This window comes from Ptychodera flava, chromosome 21 (genome assembly GCF_041260155.1).
Source record: "Ptychodera flava strain L36383 chromosome 21, AS_Pfla_20210202, whole genome shotgun sequence".
In the NCBI taxonomy this organism is placed as follows: domain Eukaryota; kingdom Metazoa; phylum Hemichordata; class Enteropneusta; family Ptychoderidae; genus Ptychodera; species Ptychodera flava.
In genome coordinates this window covers 9,879,436-9,904,412 of record NC_091948.1, presented here as the reverse complement: position 1 = coordinate 9,904,412, position 24,977 = coordinate 9,879,436, and the positions used below count along the sequence as shown (strand labels likewise).

General features: G+C 35.3%; 1 protein-coding gene across 2 annotated transcripts; it reads right to left on the bottom strand.

The window, feature by feature from the left end:
- Window positions 1-2,885: 2,885 nt before the first annotated feature.
- On the bottom strand, window positions 2,886-24,555 carry LOC139121349 (signal-transducing adaptor protein 1-like). Of its 2 annotated transcripts, XM_070686166.1 has the most exons (14): window positions 24,312-24,555; window positions 20,333-20,431; window positions 18,429-18,533; window positions 16,109-16,165; window positions 14,358-14,606; window positions 13,456-13,722; window positions 12,754-12,892; window positions 11,457-11,549; window positions 10,956-11,086; window positions 10,393-10,537; window positions 9,924-10,004; window positions 8,940-9,125; window positions 6,660-6,713; window positions 2,886-6,026 (listed from the first exon to the last, which is right to left on the bottom strand). In XM_070686166.1, exons 1-14 carry the CDS (start codon window positions 24,375-24,377, stop codon window positions 5,962-5,964), a joined length of 1,737 nt encoding a protein of 578 aa, XP_070542267.1. In that variant the 5' UTR covers window positions 24,378-24,555; the 3' UTR covers window positions 2,886-5,961. The 2 variants fall into 2 exon arrangements, with proteins under 2 accessions (XP_070542267.1, XP_070542268.1); XM_070686167.1 differs by lacking the exon at window positions 8,940-9,125.
- Window positions 24,556-24,977: the final 422 nt, after the last annotated feature.

The following is a 24,977-nucleotide window of genomic DNA, read 5'->3' as shown; positions in this document are numbered from 1 at the left end:
AATCATGGAACAAATTATTGTCAGTGGAGATCTTGCAATGATATTGAGCAATGGCTGCACCTCGGATGTTTATTATATTAAAAATTCATGATTTCAAGTTTTATCTCCCACTTACCATGTGTTAGCTTGATAGTTTCCACACTCTGTGATGGAAACAGTTCAGGGAATGGTTTTACAGATGTCAGCTTGGTTTGATGACGGTACATGAGGGCATTATATCTTTAATATGAGATACATGGAGAAAAAAATCCTTTCACATTTTCACAAAACTTTGACTCAGTTCAGCAAAACGGTATATATTGTTACGTGAAATTCAGATGTATTTAATTTCGCAAGTTTTGTAGAGAATTACCAGGACGTATGACGAGAATCATTAACTTGTCAAATCATTTGAAACCTATCCAGTTTTTCAGGTAACACAGATCTTTGGATAGCGTCACTTAGTCATTTATACCATGGCCAGTAAAACTTTTTCTACTGTCTATGTTTGTACAATATATTTATCAGAGAGAAATATGTGCTGTACATCTTTTCTGAACTGTGTAGAGTCGATGACCTTTTGTTGCAACCAGGCCTTCTGGTATCGTTAAATGTATAATTATAACAGTATTCACAATAATCAGTGAAAGTGTCAGCGTATTTCATGATACTGGGGACAGACTAAAACCAAACTGTATATCTATGGTTTGCTATTTTGACAGTGTCTTGTGAAACAATGAGCAATGTACTACGTGTATACAATGTTCCAACATTGCTGTAATTAACTGTTGAAAGGTAATTTGATTTCTTATCTAGAGTACATTTTGGCTTGAATTTGAAAAATAACACAAGCACATGATGTACATGAACTTGCAGAAGGTACAGTGAATGATTTATTGAGAGAGCATTGTACATAACATTGCAAAACATTTCAACTCACAATGTAGTACATTATTACACACGTACAGTTGAGAGTGAAATTTACAGTGGATATTTTTCATTGTAAATTTCATACTATTATTAACATCTACTGAACAAATTGAACTTTAGAACGTATCAACTTGCACAACTTTTTGTTAGACTTTTTTTTCAGTTTGTACATTCTGCTGATTATGTGTCCAATCTGAGGGTTTAAATTTTGATGAGACACTGTGCTCAAGTCTGTGTAAATCATTGACTGCTATTGTCAAAGTACGTAAATAAAAAATATGTGTACAATCCCAATCAAATGCTGTGTACAGAATGATGTGAAAGCATCTTTAGCTGTTACTTTCTCATTCACTTTGTTCTAAGTTTTGTGTTTCAGAAGGGCAGTTTGTTCTACTCTAATGAATGATGTAAATTTTATATTTACTTCCCTCTCTCTCTCTCTCTCTCTCTCTCTCTCTCTCTTCTCAACTGTTATGATTGAAAATCTCTGAAAAGTCTTTTCTTGCACATGTGATTTCAAAGTCATTCAACTTCTTTCCAATGATGTATTATCTCACCAGAACCACCAGTAGTAGGATTACATTTAGAGGTTATAAACAGCAAGTGAGGGTATTTGGTTGCAGATACAAGACCTCAGGGGTGAAAATTAGCATATTTGGTGGGAAATAGTCACCGAGCGCGTGTACAGTGGATTCCATACAATACGATAATGCAAGGCATCGATATCGCGATTACACATCAAACTTGAAGAATTTTACATGGAAAAACACTGAAAAGACAAAAAGTTGTGTTGTTGTTACATAGTCATCGCTGCTTATATAAACTCGTCACTTGTGGATTCATCGAGCTGCACCAGACAAAAATATAAAAATGTAAATCAATCTCACGCCGTAGACTTGTTCGACATTATGGCGCGTTGAGCTCTCAAGCTGGAGTTCCAAATTTGCGAGAGCTAACAAATGTTACGCGGCGCGGAGGTCTTCTTGTGGAGAATATAAACCCCAGCTCCAGCCAATGATATTGCCGGAATTCAAGCTAAACATATTATAATTATCACTTGTGGAGGAACTGTAGTTTATATGGCAATGGCAACAAGTGTATTCGGATTAGTTATTAAAGTGGTAATCACGTAAATGTTCCAAACAAATTTTACTGATGTTTTCAAGGCGTACCATAGCAGTAATATCATAGACATCTGAGTGTCTTTGGTCATACACATGATACTGGCAGGCAGAAATGTTACCATGGTTACATAACCATTGAATTTTACACCCAAACCACTGCAAAATCTATTAAGCATGAATCATGAAATTGCGAAGCTATTGAGAAATTGAAGAAGGGTTGATATGACCAAATGCTGTGTGCAGACATAAAACTACCCCTGGGAAGATATAACTTAAAATAAGGTATATATTCCCAGTGTTTCAGCCGTAATTGGTTGCAAAAGATTACTGTACTGTGAAGACAAGTTAGAAAGTGACACCACATAGCAATGAGCCCATTAGAATTTTTTGTTGCAAAAATTTTCCATGTAAGATGTACTACAAGTTATAGATTGACCTGTGATCCTGCCAACATGTATATCCAGTCTGATATCATGACAGTTTATACTCATAGTACATGAAAGTCCAGTTGTCTTCTGTGTCCCAATCCTGCTATCAACATGTCGTGCAAAACACTCCTAAGTGAGCGTGGGATGTCTAGACCATACCACTTTGAGAAAGGGGTTTCTCAATGTACCAGTCATGCTACATGTATGAGGGTGTCATGGAAAACTGACCCCCTCCCAGTTTTCTCGGATATCCAGGCAATACCGCTATGAAACAAGATGGACAGGCAGAAGTTATGGTAATACACGTCTTTGTCACACATTACTGATATGCATATGCATCACCATTGAAATTAACCATGTCTACACCAACACTAAGACTAACTGACTCACTCTCTGCCAGAGTAAAATGATGACAAGTACATAATATGGTTCATCACAAATTTATTGAATATATATATATTATGTAAAAATAAACAATCCAAGCAGTAGCAAGGGAAATGGATAAAGAGGTATAGTCTTACAATAAAGGTAGTCCCTATGTAAATACCGGTATACAAAACTGGATAAAAGAAGAGTTTTTCATTTTAATGAATGTTCGAAGTTCTATCATCTCAATAATGCCCCCTCTCACATCTTTACCGGTCGTGTGTCAAAGTTTTTAAAATTAGCCAGCAATTTTACTTCTCTATTAAATTTGGACAATAAGCAAGGACAAATCTGTATTTAATTTGGTACAAAATATGAAAGACCTTGCTGTACCAAGTGATACATTACCAGTCAATAATCTTATGGAATCAAAAAGAGTGAAATTATATATGAGTGAATGTTATAATCTTGGACAGTCAGTCTGTTTATAGTCAACTTACAAGTGTTAACAAATTTGAAAGCACAAGTCAGAAAGTACACACATCTGGAAATGTTCAATACAGAAAATATTAAATATGTAATATTTTAAATGAAACCAGTCCCCATGTGACCGAAAAAAGTGTAGAATCAAATGTAGTATCATCATGGTAAAGAAATTGCAAATATAATGTAATAGAATCGATATTTGTAGACATTCAATATATTTTGTGTCAGCCCAAGGATATTTTACATCGGTAAACCTTGGAAGAATTACTGAGTTGTAGCATATTATTCAAATATTCCAAATATACAGATAGTTATACAATTCATATCAATGTTCTTACATCATACGCATGAAAATACTTCTTGATATGTTTATAAAAAAACGAGGTAAATATATTTATTCATGCTGCATGTTCCGCAACAAATATCATCTCAGTATTTTTTATTGAAGTTTTTACATAATTTGCATCAGTCTGTAAAAGTTCCAGGTGTTTTAAAATTCCACCATATGTTGAGCTGTTTATTTTCTCTATTTCCCCATAATATCATTTCTAGTACCAGTTAAAGCTCCTCAAACAGAGCTGATGAAAATTTTAAGTGTGAAGTAATACACCAAAACCAGAATCTGATTCTACAGATTTAAGGCAACCATACGTGAAATAAAGAAAGACAGGGTGAATTGCAAACCGCTAGTGATGCTGAAACAAAATAAACTCTACTTGATTGTCTCTAGCTCTCATCTATTATGTTGGGTGACTGCCCAAAAATAAAAATATAATATTCTCATTTTTTAATATGTTTCTCAAAATGACTTCTCACTGCAAGTCCTTTGTGAAAGTTTCAAGAAAATTACTACATGGTCTTGGCTGATACTGCACCACCCATTGGGTAGTCCCATACCTGAAGTTTATTTCTTGGACCTTTCAAGCAGATGGTTATCAACCAATGATTTAGTCAGGATTACCTGTCTTATAGTCCTGCCACTAATTTAACCCTGATCAAAGAATTGATAAGCCTTATGTAAATGTAATTTGAAATTCCCTTTGTTGTTTTAAACTTGATTTTAAAACAACAATTTTTAAAAACCATAACATTTTTGGCATAGAGTGTTACATATGATCAAAGACAGTAAAGGACATGTACTGTCTGTGGAATGTTGTCATTGTATGATGTTATCGTTTGCTGTGTGCTGTTCTAAATACAGGTTCACAAATCCCATTTTACACTAAAGGGGAGAACTATTTGATTTAAATTTGCACTGCTACTCCATTTGGAAAAAAAAATTGATGCAGGTCTGACAGTAGAAAAAAAAATTGCTGTCACTCTGACAGGAAAAAAAAAATTGCTCCCATACCCACTTCCTCCATACCCCCCTCCAGAAATCAAATGGTTCTCCCCTTAAGGTAGTGTGCACCTAAAAGTTAAAGGACTTAAATTTTCGCTCAATCTTGTCGTAAGGAAACTTTAAACAATTCCCTTTCAAGATCAAGGACAAAAATCAGGGGTCAAGGGGTCACTATGCAAAATTTGATCCTCGAGAACAAATTACCCAATATTTTTGGACACTTAAAATCCAAGATGGCCACCATCCCTGAGTTAACTCTATGGGGAAAATTTTTTTTATTTTCCCAAAAATGAGTCGGTGAAAACTTTCGTTACTCCATGAGCTTCAAAATGAAAAGTAAGCCTCCACAAGTGGTGGAACAGAAAGGTATTGTAAAAGTTTGAAAGTTCAAATATCTGTCCCCCCGAGGTGCATTCTACCGTAGCACAGCAAATATATAAATAGCCCTACAGTCTGTTACTGTACCAGGAGCTTGATGAGTTATCTGTCCGAATTATTATTTACAAACAGGATACAATATAAAATTTAGTTTTTCAATTGTGAGTTTGCATACTAATTTGCATACTATAAGATATGTCTTGGAAACAAGATACAATACTTTCCCTTTACCAAACCAAGTAAAGAATTTGGTATTTACACTAAAAATAAATATTCATATCCTCTGTAGGTTTTCCTATCTAAAAAGAATTGAAATTACTGGTCTTATAATTGTTCTGCATAAAAGTAAAAAATTAACATTATTACTTTAATATAATACATTTTACAAATTATACAACTTCACAAGCTAAGGGTATTTCTGACCCAACCAAGTTGTGCCGTCTGGACGATGCAATTCATAAATCCTACAATCCTCATTTGTGTTTGCAACATTTTTGAAAATGTTGATGAAAGTACCTGAATTTTTGCTTTTTTTATTTACATTATCAACATTATTGATCAAATCAACATGTTTATTATGTCTTTACCATATTTTTGTCAAATTGTCAATCACGCCAACTTACATAATCACTAAAACATCCTAAGATGGCGGATCATCACATTTTTCTGTTGAAAACTTTCATGTACACTCCAATTTCTCAAACCCTGTTCACTATAACAGGTAAAAGAATACTGCAATAAAAATTAAATGTTTTATAAAAAGTACAAGAAAAAAAATGCTTTACTGTCCAGTTTTCTGGAGATGTTATCTTAAAATAACTGTTGATTGGATTCTTGTTGAGTAGCAGTTGCTGTGACAACTATCATTACAGTACGTTCTTGTCGTCCATTTTGTAAGTTGATATAAACTGATTTCTTCTCAACTCACTCAATTATCTCCGTTGGCTTGCCTTCGTTTCGCCAATGCATTTGCCAGCTCACTGCTGAGTGCTTCTGTAAGTTGAAGTGAAGGAAAAAAAACATGATTATTTCAAATACAGAGAAACAAAAAGCAAAAAAGTGGACAAAATTAAAGAGCACTGACTGACTGACTGTTGATGTATAGTATTTTAGTTTCACTGCCCAAATCTTGATCAAACCTTTTTTGAGTTTTGGTGATGACGTTGACAGAGTTCAAAGTTCGCTAACAGTGTAGTATGGTACATCATGGACATGCATCAATTAATACACAAGTAATAATAATAAATAATATCCAAAATCTATCTTCTTCTTTTTGTGTAACATTTTTTATTGTGATAAAACATTATTAAGTGTTTAATGTCCTCAAAAAGGAAATATACATGTCTGCCAAGCTTTTAATGTTAAATGTAGACATTCCTACCACTAAGTTTTACAAGAATCCAATTATCGTCACAAGGGTGGCAGGAACCAAACACAGGGTGAAAGAGTTAATGATATATCTTCATGAAGTGGTGATACTGTATGATTGTGACAGTCATAAAATTTGTACCTATTCACACAAAGTGACAGAGGGACACCATGTGATTCAAACATGTAAACAAAATCATGAGCTTAAAGCTTGTACACTTTCACTTGTAAGGTAAAATTTTTGATATGTGTACTTACGGGCCTGCTGTTCGACAACCTTTCGTTGCATTTCTTGTCTGTTCACCTGTTTCACTGTTTTGGTAAATGGCAAAAATAGAAAGAAATGTTGTTTTTAAAGTCAAAAGTAACAGGTTTTCCTTTCCTAAAGCCTGTCCATTAAAAAAATCACTCATCTTCCATGTAAACTATCAATATTTGACCTTGCAAAACGTGCAAAAAGAAAAAATTCTAGAGAGAAAATATGGTTTCTGAACATGGTATGTTATGACAATTTCATATTTCAACAGATATGTTAGGTTTGTGTCAGGTTTTAATATTTATTGGCACTATTCTAGGGAGTCTACCAAGAAGCTAGTATGAACACCCTAACTCAGTGTACACGAGTGCCAGTTGTGAATTTTTCTCTTTGGAAATGAATTTTGTTGGACTTTTAAAACAGCCGGTACAGTAAATTCTCTAAAGATACAGTAATTATTTTACTCAATTTCAAGCCCTGAATGCATAATTGCAAGATCAAATATCGACCATCAGTATTTGCAATAGCTTGCTGAAAAGATACATTACACATACATGTAGGTTAGGTATTTTTGACACATTATGAGTAACATGCTTTAACATGAGATTCTTATGCAAAATATATGTAAGCAGGTCAAAGGTTAGCTATAGTGGAGTGCAGACAGACTTGAGTAACTGTTCCTTCAATCACACATACATAAATTTATGATGATTAGCGGTGCATTCTTAGTCAGATAAAACCTCGGGAAGAAATGCTTCTTCGTGTCCATTTTAACCGAACACAGCATTCATCATTGCAAAATGTCCTTGCTTATGGTAGATTATGATACTCTACTCTCATACTTTACAATATTCTTTTGGTCTACCTCTTATGGGGGCTCATTAAAGCTTACAGACTAGTAAAAGTTTTCACTGGCTAAGTTTAGTGAAAATCCAAAATTTTATTTTTCCCCATGGAGTTATTTACACAGGGATGGCAGCCATTTTGAATTTTAAAAGTTGGTAAATTTTGGGTGATTTATTTGTTAAGTGGCAAATTTTGCATGGTGCCTCAGATTTGTATTATTTCAAAAGGGATTGGTTTAAAGTTTCCTTACAGAAAGTTTGAGCAAAGAGTTTTTCAATTCAAGGCACGTTCAAACTATACCTAAACCAACAACACTTGGTTAATTTCATTACCCACTCCTATGAATGTACCTGCATCAGTGACTTTCACCCAACATAATTAGTACAGACCTCTACCCCCTTCCCACTATATATATCAAGGTTATACGGTTTAATTTTCTTTGCAGAGCTGAGGATATGATTGCAATTTGGTGAATCACAATTTGTGTATTATGCACCCAACTGCGTCCCTCCTGCCACTACAAAGAAAGTTGAATATTTGCCAAGAACTGTTTGGCATGCCAAGGTGACTCAAAGTAACTGAACAAAAGTGATAATGGTTCTATTGTTGGTTCACTGACAGGTGTATTATATAAAGTTATTGTCATTAATCCTACCCCGGTAAAAGCCTTTCTTTTCCCACAGTCAACAAACGCTACACTGAACAGATTCATTTCCTTGTAAGGCAACAATGCATCTGACGACAAAAAAACAACCGAAGACAACTGTCCCAGGGTCCAGGGGAGACTAATGTGTTCAGAGCACCGTATCAAAATGTAACAAATCACATTTGAATTTCTTCCATACCGGTATATGCTGCTGTGAAATATGCCAGGTTTGCACCATTGGTTGTACAAGCTACTAATTTGGAAAACTATTACTTTTTTAGAATCCAGAGGCCATGCCACAAGTCATAGGCAAATAGGATAAAATTTGCATATTATGTGATTTATTCAGACCATGAACTTTGCCAAAAGTTACTTTCCTATTAGTCTTTTTGTCCACTGAGAGTTTTCTCCTAAGGAATAGTCTTGAAATCAAAATTAGGCCAAGTTCTGCACTCTCTTATATGTTAGAGAATAATTTTCTTCAGGCAGTTGTGTAAATTTTGTCCTTTGTTTTGTACATATTAAGGTTACCATATCGAAAACTGACTGAGTAATTGTGCTCATGAGAAGATGGAAAAGAACAGTACAGTTAACGTTAAAAAGAACAGTTAATATTATTAATGGTGGATTTTTGTGTAACTTTTATTAAAATATTGTCTTTAGAGTTGAAAGTCTTGAATGCTATGTACGCCAAAAGAGCTAATTTGCATATAAACAAACTAATTACCAGTATTGCATAAACATAGCACAACCCACACATATCCTATATTTACTGCACTGTCCTACTTACACTCTTGTTTGGCCGTGGCAACTTGTTGTGACAATGAAACATTTTCCTGCAATGATGTTTTACATTGCTGCAATTGCTGCTGCAGCGTTTGTTGTGGGGGTCCTGACTCTGACACTGATACCCTGCGTGTTGGTATGGTATCTATTGGCGGCGGTTCAGGCACATAACTACATTGCGCTGGTGGATCTAATGAGCAAACAAACCAACACACACATGTTGCACATCGACTCTAAGATGATATAGCAATGGAACAATAATGCTGCATGCATTCACGATACACTAGCAATGATATTGACATTGAATCCTCTGATGATGGAACACCAAACAGCACATTGCAACCACAAAAAAAGCTAAATTAACATGCAGTTGCTGCTTTTTTGTTCATTTTGTGCACAAAGTACAAAGCATACACTGACTGTCAAGAAACATAAACAAAAACAAACAAAACAGGCATTTTGACAAACAGGCATGAAAGCAACTACTGAGATTTTATGATACTATGAAACCAAGTGACATTTCTTAGCAAAGCATTATATAAGCCTCATCACAAACCATATGCTCAAGATTGTAGGACTCAGACCACACCATGCATATTGAATTTTTCAAAGAGAATTTATGTAGTCAACAAATAAATATGATGAAATCTTATAAATAATCTGACATTGAAATAGTTTTATTGATCAAGATATATTAGGGAATCAAACTTCTAGAGAAAAATAAGTTTTCATTATCCTTGTATTGTGAAAAGTTGTCAGAATTATCATGAATTTACAATTTCAAATCAGTAAATTTTTATATGTATAGGGAATGTTTTTTTCTGATCCACAAACTCACATGGTAACTTTTTTATTTGTATTCTTGATTTTGAAAAAAAAAGAAAAGATAAACGTTTCCTGAGCAGAGTTAAACCTAAAAAGTTCAAAAATAATCATTTCTGCAACGCCAGGAAAACTGTACTGTATGAATTAAAAAACAAAGGAATACCTGGTCTACTTGGTACTGGTGGCTGATTCTGGTACAAGACTGACTCTGGAGGTCTCCTCGTCCTCTGATGAAGCTGTATGGCTGAAATTACAGGAGTAAATATTGTTTGCCTAAATTCTACCATTGCTATTCTGATGTGAATCAAAAGTTTGATTTATATAATGGTCAACCGGGCATCAACCAATCATGGTATGATTGAAATGGGCATATGTTGATTGGTAAATAATATGTGTTCACAGAGTGAAATAGGCCAATCAGCGTCTTTGCCAGCCTGGAAGATCTGTCTAGTAAATTGGTCCCATCGTTTTTGACACATATAGATTAGCAGATGACAGAACCAGTGTAGGTTTAACATAATATTGATCAAATTTTCTCCTTGCTATAAGTTTATAACCACTATAGTGTCATCATCAAAACATATAATTATCATACAACACACAGAGAAGCATAGTAATAACTATTGTCTTACCATCTGCGTTGTAATAGTCTTCTGAAGGCTCAGAGTGACTCTCAAATTGCTGACTTTGAGGGGGTGGTATTGGTGTGTCCAACATAACACCCCTGCCAGTGCTTCCCCTACCTAATGCTGCTACATTCACTTGTGGCCTTGGAATCTGCAAATTTCAAATTACAAATATTAGTGTGCCATAACATCATACAATGTATCAAAATTGTCAGTAATATATTATGAAGCACATGTGATAAAAACCATGAGAAATCTATGGTATCTGAATAATGGATGCAGTATCAGATCTTTGGGATGGGGTGGTCACATTCTGAAAAAAAACTAAAAAGGGAAAAGGATTTTAAAAAAAATGTTTTCTGCTTTTGTGAAAATACTCACATTTCTGGAAGGTGGCAAAAAGTAACAGCATTTTTTAACAATATACGCATGCTCTGTCTAATCTGAAAAAATGTCAAATCTTTGAAGTCAAAAATTTCTTTGTGTTTATTCTGACCATCCAATCTAATGGCGGATTCCTTGGATTTAAAGGGCAAGCCGTGCATATAGTGCATGGAATGAAAACTTACCAATTGTCTTGGACCGCCGGGTGCAGTGTCTTGTACTGATTGTGTTGCTTGCATCCGTGCTTGCGTGACCTGACTCTGGTTCATGTAAGAATGTGTTGTGCCGGGTGTTTTGGACTCATTGTGGTTTGAATCTGTTGAAACATAATAAATAATTATCACAATGTGATTTAGCAACTGCAGCTTGAATATTGTAATATCCATAACTATAATATATGGAATGGAAATTTTGTATTGTTATAAACATTGCAATTTCTGGTATTACAAAAAAAAACAATGTATATAAAATATAAATTGATACATTTTCACTTATGAACTATGTGAGAAAGTTTTTGTTGACACAATTCAGAACAAATGTTCATCAGTACCTCAATTATAATATACACCTGGTGAAGAAAACTTTGATGTTTATGGAGAACCATTTATAAGTTTCTGTAAAATTAGTGCAAGACACCGTGTGTAGTGAGAAGGAAATGAGATCTGAATATAGGTGCGAGAGTATACCTGGTTCAAGATAGTCAGACTGTTCATAGATCTCTGGAGGTATTGGTTTTGGCCCCCACTCACCACTCTCTGGATCCTTATCGGCCCTGGTGACTGAAAAAACACAAAGCCAATACCCCAATTATTGTCGAGACAAAGTTTTCCAAATTTATCAAAAAATGATGATAATTGCTAATCACAACCACAGCCGTTAACAGGAAATAATATTAGAACCATTGAATACATTTTATACATTTTTTCTGCAGTTTTTTTCTATTCTTGATCCATCTAACCCTTTCACCCCCATCTCCCTGTGTGTAGTTTCACCCATGCTATTGATAAACCATGAGGATGCACCATAGTCTTATGCCTAAAGGGTTAATTTGCATAAGGCTATGACTCTACATCAATGACAATTAAACAATATGGAACATATGCAAGGGTCCATGTCAAAAGAGAATTTCTTTACTATTACTTTTGAAAGGACAATGCTGTTGGTCTGTTCTTTGATTTCAAATTTCTAAAACCTTGACTCATAATATACATATAAAAATTGTAACTACTATCCGTTAGTAGTATAGCAGTTTATTTGTAACTTATATTATACTTAATGATTGTGAATGTTCTAAGCTGATTACAAAATCTTGTAGGGCTTTCCAATTTATTGTACCAGCATCAGTTAGTAATTGCAAGCCATGTGAATTAACTTATTGTTGTATGTCAAAGAGTGGTGTGTGCAGGTGCAACTATAACTGGCCCGGTCAATCGTGATCAAAATTGTTGTTGATCATGCACCATGCACTAATAAAGAACAGCTGTAAATTTTGATGATATATTCATTATTTGTGTTCTAGAAAACAGGATTTTAGTTTTTTATATATCCCACTGAAGGAAGTTGAAACAAAAAGTATCAGTATTTAGGCACACTGTATTGTATAAAGTTGGTAATTGCCGACCTTTGAATTCTGATCAAAACTAAAAATTCAGTCATAAATAACTGTATAGGATATTATATGCACATATACGGGCATACTGAAAAGTTGAACACTAGTCAATTTGACATAATTTCAGAAGCAGAACACAAAAAATTTAACAGACACAACAAAAATGCTGGGAATTCATCACAAGTTTAATTCAGCTGAAGGAGCTATAACTTAATGGATATCTCTATGATCCTGTACACACCTCAGGTATGCAGAATATCATTGTGTGGAGAATGGAAGATGGTCTGTTGAGCTAAATGGAAAAAGGTACATGCATATATGATACATGATTAATGACGGTTGTAATATTAATCTACAGTGATGTTTATACTTACGGATTCCACGCTCATAGAGGTGTGGTGGCAGCTTTAACGAGTTGATGTCATTTGTGACCAGTGGTCTGAGTGATGGGTATCCTCCAGTCTTATCAATGAAGTAATTCAACAGCTCATATAGATTCAGAATCGGAGGATGCTAGACATGAAAAAATATCATATCATATTATCATATATCATATCATATCAGGTCATATCATATCATATCATATCACATAATTCACATCATATATCACATATCATATCGTATCATATATCACATCATATCATATCACATGTCATATCATGTATCACATCTGTAATTTAGAAAACTATTTTCATCATTTGTTCTATAAAACCACATTTTTTATTCCTTATCAATAATTTATTTTGAAATACAACGCATTAGCTTTGTAAATATAACTGCAAAGAATATGCAACATTAGTGTTTGCAATCACTGCAGTCAAATTCAGTTTGCATGAAAACTGGGCATTAAACACATGTAGGCCGTATCTCTACAACAATTTTTGGAATAGAACAGGTAAGTGTACGTATCATATGGACATAAAAATTTACTAAAAAATAAAAATCAAAAACTCACAACGAAATTTAGCTGTAGTTAAGGCAAAAAACTTACAAAGTAATCCAAATATAGATATGAGTCAGATGGTTAAAAATGAGAGACTCATAACAGAAACTGGTGAACAAGGCAATATACGTACCTTTTCATCAATATCAAGGACAAAGAGATTGTCTTCCTTTAGGATACGATAATGTCTAATTTCTTCCCTTCCATAAATCATCAACCTTGCAGATAAAACCAATTCTCCTGGATTACTCTCTCTCTCCCTGATCAAGATGTCACCTTTATCCCTATTGTTCTTCAGGATCTCTTCCGATTGACTTCTGGAAATTTTACGGAAGAACCACGTGGGTTCTGTGACGTTCTTCAAATGGTCAGGATAGTATCGCATGTCCTGGTGGATGGACTATTTAAATGCAAGGAAAATTTACATTTTATATCAAAACTGCTAATAACATCACTGGTGTAATCACATCAGCTTTCCAGAATATTGTACAAATCAACAAGCATTATTCATACAATATTGTTTATATACCAGAAAGCATCAGTACTTTATACAATTCATTGAGTAATTCTTGTTCAAATTTATTATGCAAACTTATAATACATGTAATAACATATATCGTATTTCTATGTCTCTTTCTCTTTGTGTATATAAAAATATATACACACACACATACACACACACACACACACACACACATATACACACACACACACACACACACATATATATATATATATATATATATATATATATATATATATATATATATTATATATATATATATATATATATATATATATATATATATATATATATATATATATATATATATATATATATATGAATATAGTTATGGTTACGTTGACAGAAGTGCCTGCTTCTGAAGAGGGTTCTTTTTTACATGTAAAATATAAATGGTATAAATGGTATGGGACTCCCTCCACAAAATGACCAACAGCCAATCTGAATTATCTCTTAAGCAATCAATCTCAAGTGTCATCATATTAATGGTAGTTTTCTAAGTAAACACTCACACTGCTAGCAGATCCCGTTGATGATATTGAAAGTCGACCCAGTGCCTGTTCAGCTGAAGTACGTGATGCACTTGATCCCGCCGACCCATTTGAGCTAGTGGAGCTTCTCAAATCCTTCATAGGAGGTCGTGCACTGTCTGGCACTGGGGGCGCTGTTGATGGCGTGGAGAATTCTATCTCTAGTGCCCTGTAGAGGTCATTCCTTTGTCCAGGCAGAATAAGCTGGCTGACTTCATCTGGTATTCTCCTCTGCATGGCATAATAGAAGATACTACAATCAATTGAAAAGTCTCAGAATTTTTTTCCCGCTATCATTTCAAATCAGCTAGCGTTGATTTTTGGAATATCTATGGATGGGAACATCAACAAAGTGAATCTAGGGCAATATACAATCTGCAGCTCCATGTCACATTTACTTTCTGTTCACAAATGATTAATAGTTTACCAAATCCAAGGCCATTTACAGTTTTTCTCAGAGTCAGCATGATGACAAGTTTTGACCCCAGCAAAATCAAAGTTACAATTTGCTTAATTTTGATGAAAGTAATTCAACAATCCAACTCTGCAGCTGTATTGGAGTAATGTTGAAAAACAGAAACAATGTCTGTGTGTCCTACTTCTTTTGCCTCCAGTCAGTAATTTTCACCCAGAGTGAATTTTATTTATGATTGGTGACCAAATCAAACAGTGAATGAAGACTTGTATTGTCAATTTACTATAAGAAAACACATTTCCAGACATTTTACCAGATCAGCTTTTGTATAAAATGAAGAAATTTGTAAACATTTCTGTAAAGAAATGGTCGCATACCGGTACAACTTATCCTGTACATACTCAAGAGACCTGGTATGACTAACAGCTTTCATAGCTAGGTAACAGTAAAATCTCCTCCTCTGAGACCTGACTTTATGTCATCATTCCTGAATAATAATACCCTGTATAGATTCAGACCTGAGAGGGTTGGAATGTGGCATTTATTAGCTACCAAGAAAAATCACTAATTTTATATGTTAGTGCACAATGCTTGACATGAAAAAAAACACATATTAGTCTGCACCTGCATAGCAACAACATACAACATTACTTTGATTCCCTTATGCATGCTATATATATATCACTTTTATGTACATTTAACAGCTAATATCTCGGGTTATTGATTTTACGGGCAAGTCAAGAGAGTATTAAATACTCAACCTGTCTTTCATGCTGTCAAAGTTGGTAAAACACTGATTAATCACAACCTTAGTTTTTTTCATCATGGTTTCATAACAGAACGCTTTGAAGTTTTTGAAAATGTTGATTGTTTTTAGAAGAATAGGAAACGTCAAAGCCACATACTTTTTGATTTTGTGTTTATACAAATTTACTGCACATTCTCATTACATTTTCAGAATTTGAATTAGGGTATTCCCACATTCATTGGCACCCGACCTAATGTAAAACTTTATTTTAAAAGTACAAGAAGTTAAAGACTGTATGCATATATCACTGACTGCAGCTCATGTTGGGAATGGCTGTTCAGTGACAAAATAAACTCATTTAACATTTTTTTTAAATTATTTGTTTTCGACACACACCAGTAATCATTTTACTGTTTAATATATTCAAGCTTGCAAATTACTTTCAATTGATCTAGCCATAGACAGTAGTGTGTCTATGATCTAGCTGACACAGCAGATGTTTGCCCCATCTTTTTTGAGTTCACTTCTATCATTCTTCAAGAATGGGAAATGCATTAACGTGCTACATACCTTGGCAAAACTGAGGATATATGATCTCCAGCGGTCAACTTCTTCTGTCTTGCTTGCCTGATATAAAGAGGAAAGTAAGTACTTGTTAGGTGTTTCCCATATCACTTTCCAAATATCACTTTCAAAAGTTTTATTATGTGTAGCGATTGAATTCCCTAAATCTTGGTTGGAAAGTAGCATGCACAGTGCACTCTAAATCAACATGCGACAATATTGTCAAACCAAAACTTTTGTTCCTGTGGTGATAATTGGACTGGATATTTGTGGAATGACCGTTGAATTCAAACTCTATACAGTGTTCGCGGTGACTTTTTCTCCTCGCGTACAGCATACGCATTAGTCTGCTAAAATTGTGTAATGACTGGATTTGAGTGCGTAATTTCACTTCCGGACTCGATTGATGAAAAAACTGACTGCAAAATACAATGTGCCGTTGAATAAACCTACACTACATATTCGGATTGTACGATGTAACATTATTTTAATGAAAACAGTTTAACGAACAACTTGAACAATGTTTAAACGTAACAGCGAAGGGTATACATGCGACCGTCAAAACACATCGGGCAACCCAAAAGTTAGAGTTATGGCAGCTTATCCAGACGGTTTGTGGACGTTTTGGCACCAAGTCGTTTCGGCCCAGATGTTTCGGCCTTCCAATATCAGGCCCCAAGTCGTTCGGCACCGCAACCCAAGACGTTTCGGCACCGCTGAAGGCTACCTGTGGGAACTAGTGCTGGAGCGTAATGTTACAAATCAAAGTACTAAAAAGTATAGTGTCAACTAACATTCACGTACATGCTTTAATCTTTGTGAGAACATTGGAAGAGACCGTAAGAAAAAACTTCATATCATTTTCAAATCTGTGACACAAGTTTATCGATATCAATAGCCGCCGACACGGCAAAAGTTTGAAAGCGGTGACGAAACAGCACGGCAAAATTCACACAAAATGCACATAAAGTACTGGTCAGAACGCAAAGGTCACGCTTACGAATATGACGGATCAGTCAATTGCTAAATAGTTTGAAAAAAAAATTGAAATACAGATGCCGAAACGTCTTGGGTTGCGGTGCCGAAGTGACTTGGGGCCGGAAATTGAGATCGAGGCCGAAACGACTTGGGCCGAAACGACTTGGTGCCTGAACGACCAGTTACCATCCAGACACTTCTGCAGTGTTCAAAATTTATCGGGATTCCGACGAGCTCTACCGATGAATCATTTTTTTCACGGACTCGTAGAGCAAAGTTGATTGTGCAGATTTGTCTGCTTCGACGCCATGCTGCATGTGTGCTTGATCAAAATTTGGGAACAGCGAGACGCGATGATCGTGCACGGTTGGCATTTATATAATTTGTTGCAACATTTCTGTCAATCACTCACTTTCAGAAACTATCGCTCGCCTGAAAATTAGCAACGTAATTCATAGGCCAGCTGACATGATAACGTGCCTAACGTGATAACATGTGGACTACGATGCCGATTTTTCAGACAACGCCCAGAGAATCCAAAACTTTCCACACAAAATGAGTGATTGACAGAAATGTGTTGCAACAAATTTCGTCTGGTTGTCGCCTGAGTCATGGGAGTGCTTTCGGTGTTATCCTTTGCGTATAGAAAACGCATAACGATGAAAAAATGCGTAGAGAGTCAATTTCAATGCGTAAATACGCACGATTTTTGCGTAAACGCGAACTCTGTCTAGAGTATTGTCAACAATCAATAACTTCGCTGCTGTTAAAGTTAAAAGTGGTTGAAACAGTATAAAATATAATATTCCAGCATTAATAAACCAAACAGAATAATCAAGATAGCAAATAAAAAAAACGATAATCATAATGAACACCTGGCAGCAAGTTCATCAGTGCAGAATTTCTATTCACAAACAGATATTTCCTGATGAGAAAGAAGGCTTTAAAATTGTAAAGAAGGCATTGTCTGTAATGGGACTGCATGCTGTGTCTACTGTCTCCCCTCTGGTGGTGTTAGCAGGGCATATTCCCACACTGGTATTCATGGCCTCAAGCTACGTAAACAACAACCCGGGCACTGTAGTTCAGAAAAAGAAATTTTACTTTTCTTTTCGGACAATTTCACAGAAAGTCAAGTATGCCTGTATGTTATGGAACAGATTGCTTCAATATTCTAGAAAAAAATCAATGAGAATTGAGATTTTCAGAGTTCACTACTTGTACTGTATAGCACGGGGGCACTACCATATGTTTTAGGCAAGGAAGCTATTAAGAGCTAGATTACATCATAGACCCTCGTTTTTCTCGAGGGTCTATGATTACATGTACTAGTGATCGATCCTCTCACCTTTAATTTGTGTGTGTCTCTACCAACGTTGATGGTGAATCTTGTAGGCTCCTTTTTGTCAACTTCAAACTGAGTGTTACTATTAATATTGATACAGGCTAATGCCTACAAAGTGAAAGGTGGTGTAAAAAAAGGCAATTCATGAAGCAGTATATTAATGTCAGCACAGAAATGTAAATTATTTACTTAAATTAACATGAAAGTCTGTGTGCTATAAGGACTATAGTGACATAGATCTTTTACAAAGTAGATTGCGTACAGCACTTTTTAAAACTGTTTTGATAAACAAGCTTTGCAACCTTCTCCAGGAAATATGAACACAAAAATCAACACATAAATCCAGCTTTATAATTTACAAACTCTAGGGGTAGCGTGTTTCCTCATTGCAATGAAAACAAGAATAGTACGATATTGAAGATTTAAAGCTACCCTGATCCACTGCATAATGCTGATACAAGCTTTCTTATTAAGTGAAACATCTGGGAATGACGGAAATAAGACAACCATTCTTGGGCAAAGAGGTATTCTTGTGAAACAAAAATTTTAGTATGCTTAAAAAGATTTTCCTTCCTTTTAAAAAATTCACAATTGTTTATGAAAATGAGAATAGAATTTCAATGGCTTTCCTTTCTTTATGATTTATCTTTTTCCTGTATATCTTGTTTATCTGTTTCAAATTGCACTATAGAATGCACAACCTGATAGTTGGAATGAAATAATCTTGCCATGGTCCATTAAGCACAAAATCACTTCTAGCATATGATAGTCTACCAGAACGTCCTAGCTGCTGTAGCACATATAGATATACACAGTGTTTCTTTACTGTAAGAATCCTCAGATCTCTATGTCATAGCAGTTTGTTTTCTTCTGTATATGTACTGTAAGGCTATTTTAAAGTTGCACAACTTTCTAATTTGCCTATACCGCATGGCCACCATGTTACTCAAGCAGTTACTGGTACTACCCTGTAAGGCCAAAAAAAACTGTTTCTGGACCTTGACATTCAGCAAAGTCATGCAGCGACACAGTTTTATTTTCTTTTTCTTTTTTTTCTTATTCCTAACAATGCTGGTTTGGCGCTATTGATGCAACAGTTATAGTCTTATATCACTTGCTGCATAATACTTCAGTTTTCTTTTTAGCATTTTTGGACATGCAAACAGGGATATCAAGGATAGCTGTACTGATACGTATGTAACCCCCAAAAAAGACACGATGCGCAGTTTCTGAAATGACACACGTGATGACCAGAAACAATCTTTTTTTTTTTTTGCCTAATTATACTTGCCCATTTTGTGGGCCTTGTCATCACACTATAGTGTTCCTCAGTCTATAGGTCAGAATGTTGGTACTTCAGAGATTCAAAGGTAAAGGGGTGTTTGCAATTTCAAACACAGGAATGTGAGAAAAAATAGACATGATCTACACCAGGTATGTATGACCAGTACTAAGGTTAAGTGGTCAATTTTCATGCAGAAACTTATGTGTTGTTGAAAACAACTGAACTCCTGATAAATACGATTTTATGAATTACACTTACATTAATTGATGCATTCATAAAGCCAAAAGAAGTGTGAGTAAAAATCAAAATCTGTTTTTTTTGTTTTTTGGGTTTTTTTGTTTTTTCTTTTTTAATCATTGACAGCCTAAATCAAATTTGGACACAAGTAGGTATTATGTAGCCCTCATCTTAAATCCTATACTTTTGACATATCTTGTGCAGGAGAGAATAAATATGTTGAGAAGAGTTCCGTAACTAAACTGCATAGAATATGACACACACACATGAAGAATATGAATTCACCGATTTGAAAACAAGTTACTGTTTGCAGTGGACAGGCACGTGGAAAATTTTGACCTTGATAAATAATGTACATACTTCCTTGTATGCAAAATATACTTACTGTTTGTTGGCGACGCATCGACTCACGCATATCACCTGTTCTGATCTGATAGAAATACACAGTGGTGTGCTGTAGCAATGTCCAAACTTTTTGAAAATTCTGAAACAAAATTGGAGAACATTGGAAACAAACATGAGTACAGAAAACCATGCAGATATCCTTCAATAACATTTGTACTGACCATGTGTAGGGATTTTGGAATTTGAATAAAAACCTGTTCTTCAAAGGTAGAGTGCACCAAGGGGACAGTTTTCCATACTCTTAAACTTTTACAATATTCGTTTGGCTTACCAATTGTTGGGGCTTAGGTTCATTTTAAAGCTCTTGAAGTAAGAAATATTTTCATTGTCTTTATCTTTTGAAAATCAGGAATTTCATTTTCCCCCATGGAGGTAACACAGGGATGGTGGCCATCTTGAATTTCAAACATTGGGGTAAATATTGGGTGTATTGTTTCTCTAGCATCAAACTTTGCACAGTGACCCACAATTTTTACTCTTGATTTGGAAAAGAATGGTTGAAAGTTTACTTGAGGAAAGTCTGAGCAAAAGTTTAAGTCACCCTCATTTTCGGGGCACATAATACCTCAACTGTTGCCAAGGAGATATAGGCAGTGCATGATTGCCCAGAACATTAAACCCTTAAATACAGGCAACCATGAAGACCATGCACCTTATTCACACCATCTTGACAAGTATAATTCTTTAAAGAGATCATAAGACATCGATAACATCTATATCAAGGTCAACACGACCTTTGATTCATATTTGCTGCTGCACTTATCAAGTAGAATCAAAGTTATATACTGCCATGTGGAGTGACATCTCTGACTGCTTCATCTTGTGCCTTGGATATTTGGAAATAAAGCAAAGGTAATATCTACTCACTTAATTTTTTTCTGTCAACAAATGCAATTGCTACTCAAGCTTGTCAATAGTAATGTCAAACATTCACATGAGTTAATATTCCCCAGATGTCATGTTTAATACTAACTGCTAGGGATTAACAGTTCTAAGGACATTAAGTGTAATTGCCTGTCCCTCATCTACTATTAAATTTATCCACGCATGCACAGAATCTAGATCAGCTGTGCTAATCTAGCTATCACAGATGTGGACTAAAGTGTATACTCCTGAGACTACATTGTAAATTTATCAGATGAAATTCTTTAGTTGTGTTGTGAGTATCACTTCCCTGGCACCAAAACAGCTGGGTGTGGGTTAAAGAACAGCACTTGAGAGCCAAGCAAACACATTACAGTATTGCTGATTAACCTGAACATATTCAACCATTACATCCGTATTGTCATATCTACTTGGTGAAAATCATCAGTTTTGCCGTAAATGCATGCTTCAGTTTGCTTGCGTCACCAAAGACTGATAAAAAGAGCGACGGGAAATTTCAGTTGCAAGCATGAACGGAGAATTCAACACGACTTAACCCTATCACCGCCATGGTTTGGCCCAAACCCATTCTTCTCAATGGTAATTGTGGACCACTTTACTGGGAATTGGGGGTGAACAGGTTAAGTGACAAATCATCCAGTGTATCTATATGTGTGTGGTAACTTCTTGATAATCACTAACCAATGACGATTAATAGTCATATCGTTCTGTTTTTACCTGTAAAAACATGTGAAAACTTTTTTTTTTGATAGGACCGGACTCTGCTTGAAATACTGATTTTCAATGTCATATCACAGTGTGCCCTCTAAGCCTATTTGGTGCGCCATGACTCATGAATATTCTCTGTGACGCAGAAAATTTTCAGTTGAATAAGAAATTATACATTGTGACTCAAGAAAATTTCACAAATTTTTCAATTGACTCAGAAGTTTCATGAAATCTGTTTTGTTAGAGGGCACACTGGTCATATCACAGCATACAATCCTCAAGTAGAGTTTATATAAAATTATCAATTCTTGTGGACATCATTTTCATCAAATTGAAATGATACAGAAATATCAAATCATATTGAAGTTTGCCACACCCAGGCAGCATGCAGCTGACACTTCCCCATTGGTGTCTCACATTTGAACACATCAGATCTAATCAGTTTTATCCAAATCCTTTCATGCCTCTATTTTCTAAAACTTTCGAGAATACTTTCACTTTATTGCATAACAACACTCTTCGGAAAGTGCAGTATAGCAAGAACAAAACTAAACATTGCACAAAACATTGTTGTCTATGAAAATGACCCATTAAAATGATAAACACAAATTACCAAACCCTATGACAATCATTCCATATGTGACCTCAAAAACCCTGCAGCTGCAAAGTAGAAAAAGTCTCACCAAAACCTTACAAATGTCAATATATCTGTATAAGTTTCCTAGTATTGTGAAGCTGATGACTGCACCACAGCGATGCAAAACTTAGAAGTGACTCCTGTCTTTTCAGTCACTTAATCAGGAAACTTCTCAATTACTGACAGCCATTTTAAGTCAAAGATTATCAGTCAAATACACGAATGCCCTCAATAATATACAGCTTTTATAGCATTACCTTCCAAACCTTGTTATTGATAGATTCCTCTCTCTCTCTCTCTCTCTCTCTCTCTCTCTAACTGTGTATGTGTGTATGTGTGTGTCAACCATAATGGATTGGTTTCACATATGAAAACTGAGGTACTGCAGCAACAAAGTCTAGCAAATCATAGTGGGTTTAACATTCAATCGTAAAATTCAATACCTAGCCAAAGATTTCCTCCAATATTTTCTCCCAATCACTTAAATACCAAACCTACCGGTATATGTACATATGTCTCCTTACTATCCAGGTACTATAACAGGCAACTCTGTCTCAGATTTGTTATAGTTGTTTATTTGTTTGTTCTTTGTTTATTTACAAATACATACATACAGTAAATAACAACATCGCTGAAAGACATTTACTTGTTTGAAATAAAACAATAAATATAACATAAAATGTAAAATAAAAGCTAGAACAGCATGCACACCCTGCAGGGACAAATACATTCAAATAAAACTTTAAAGGGATGAAAGTACAGCTACCTGCTGGGTCAAGTACACAAATCTCAAATCATGAAAAAAACATCTAATTTACTACCAATGACAAGAAAATTGCATTGGCATGTTGTGTGTATGCTGTTCAAGCATCCATTTTACATTTTTTACTGTATTTTTCGCTTTATTTTAAACAAACATCTTATGTTTCAGCTTTGTTGTCACTTACTCTGTTTGTAAACAAACAACAAACAAGAAACTGAGTACCCTGTGGTACTACATGTATATCACACAGACCCAACCCCTATCCCCGCCTCCCCTCCACACCTAATTCGTCGCCTGCTATACCGTGAACTAAACGAAAAATCAACGCCGCTATAAACCGGGTAGTGTGTTCTGAAGCGGAGTCCTTTCAGAGCATGCTGAGGTAAGATACACAAGTTTAATCACCTGTAAAAATGATTTGATTAGGTCTAAGTCTTTTCACTTCTATTTTTGAGTTTTTTTACCACTTGTAATTTTGCTTGATTGTCACTATATTCAACATGAACCTTTTCCCACGGCTAAATTTCACCCGCTTGTTGTGACGTCACTCATATACGAAAAGGCTAGGCAACCACCTGTTGCTCAATTAACTTGGTTGGTAAATTTACCTGTAAAATATTCTAAACTGTTCCCACGACTGATAACATGATTCATATTAATTCGATCTACACCCTTCGCTGCTTTTTTTATATATTTTTTTATTTCCTTTTTCTTAGCAAGGACGTTCTTAAGCTTATCTTTTGGAATGCGGATTTAGAACGATCGTATCCAAATTCTCGCAAAAAATCGTACTCTTCTTTAATCATAATGTTTTATCAGAACGAGTTTCAACAGATTAATGAACATGACTGACTTGATCACCGTAAATTCGGCTAAATATATTTAAGAACCTGAAAACTGTTATCCTTGATCACGGTCCGGGACCGTGCCTGGATCAGTGGATCTGGATGGGAAAAATTGGTCTACCTTTGATTTTGGTCCTTTCCATTCAAGATAGCCTTCCAAGTATCGCCCTTCCTCGATAAACGCCATGCTGGTGCTGCCGGATAATTCAAATTCTATCCCGTGGTGAGCAAAAACAGACTGCGTTCTAACAAACGAACTACAAAAATCCCTGGTTCCTGTGCTAGCTGGTTTCTACGCTGCACTTCCGACAGATCGTAACGCTTCGTTTAGCAGTACCTGGTCTTACACCGACGTTACTTGTACTACCGACCCGGAAATACCCCGAAGAAAATATAACTTGTGCGTCGTCGTGAGAAGATACCATATTCACATGGGGGTGATTAGCTTTTGTCGGAAGATCAAATACTTTTTCTTCCGGAAGACCGTTACACAATAAAGATGATAACAGACTAGTTATGCACTTGACCTTTTTTTGCTTAAATGTACCTTTTATATTTTAATGTTTGCACTGGAGTAAACTGAATATTGTCAACCGTCGTTAAATTTGCACCATTGGAGTTATCACCTTCTTCATGATGGTATCACCAAATGATTGTTGACTCAACTGTAATAGTTGTTTACCAGTCTACGCGGTGTTTGAACGTCACTGATCCTTAATATGCGTGGGTGAATTTGGAACCCAGCAGAGAAAGTGACGAAAGATTACAGGTTTTTTTTTCTCTTGTG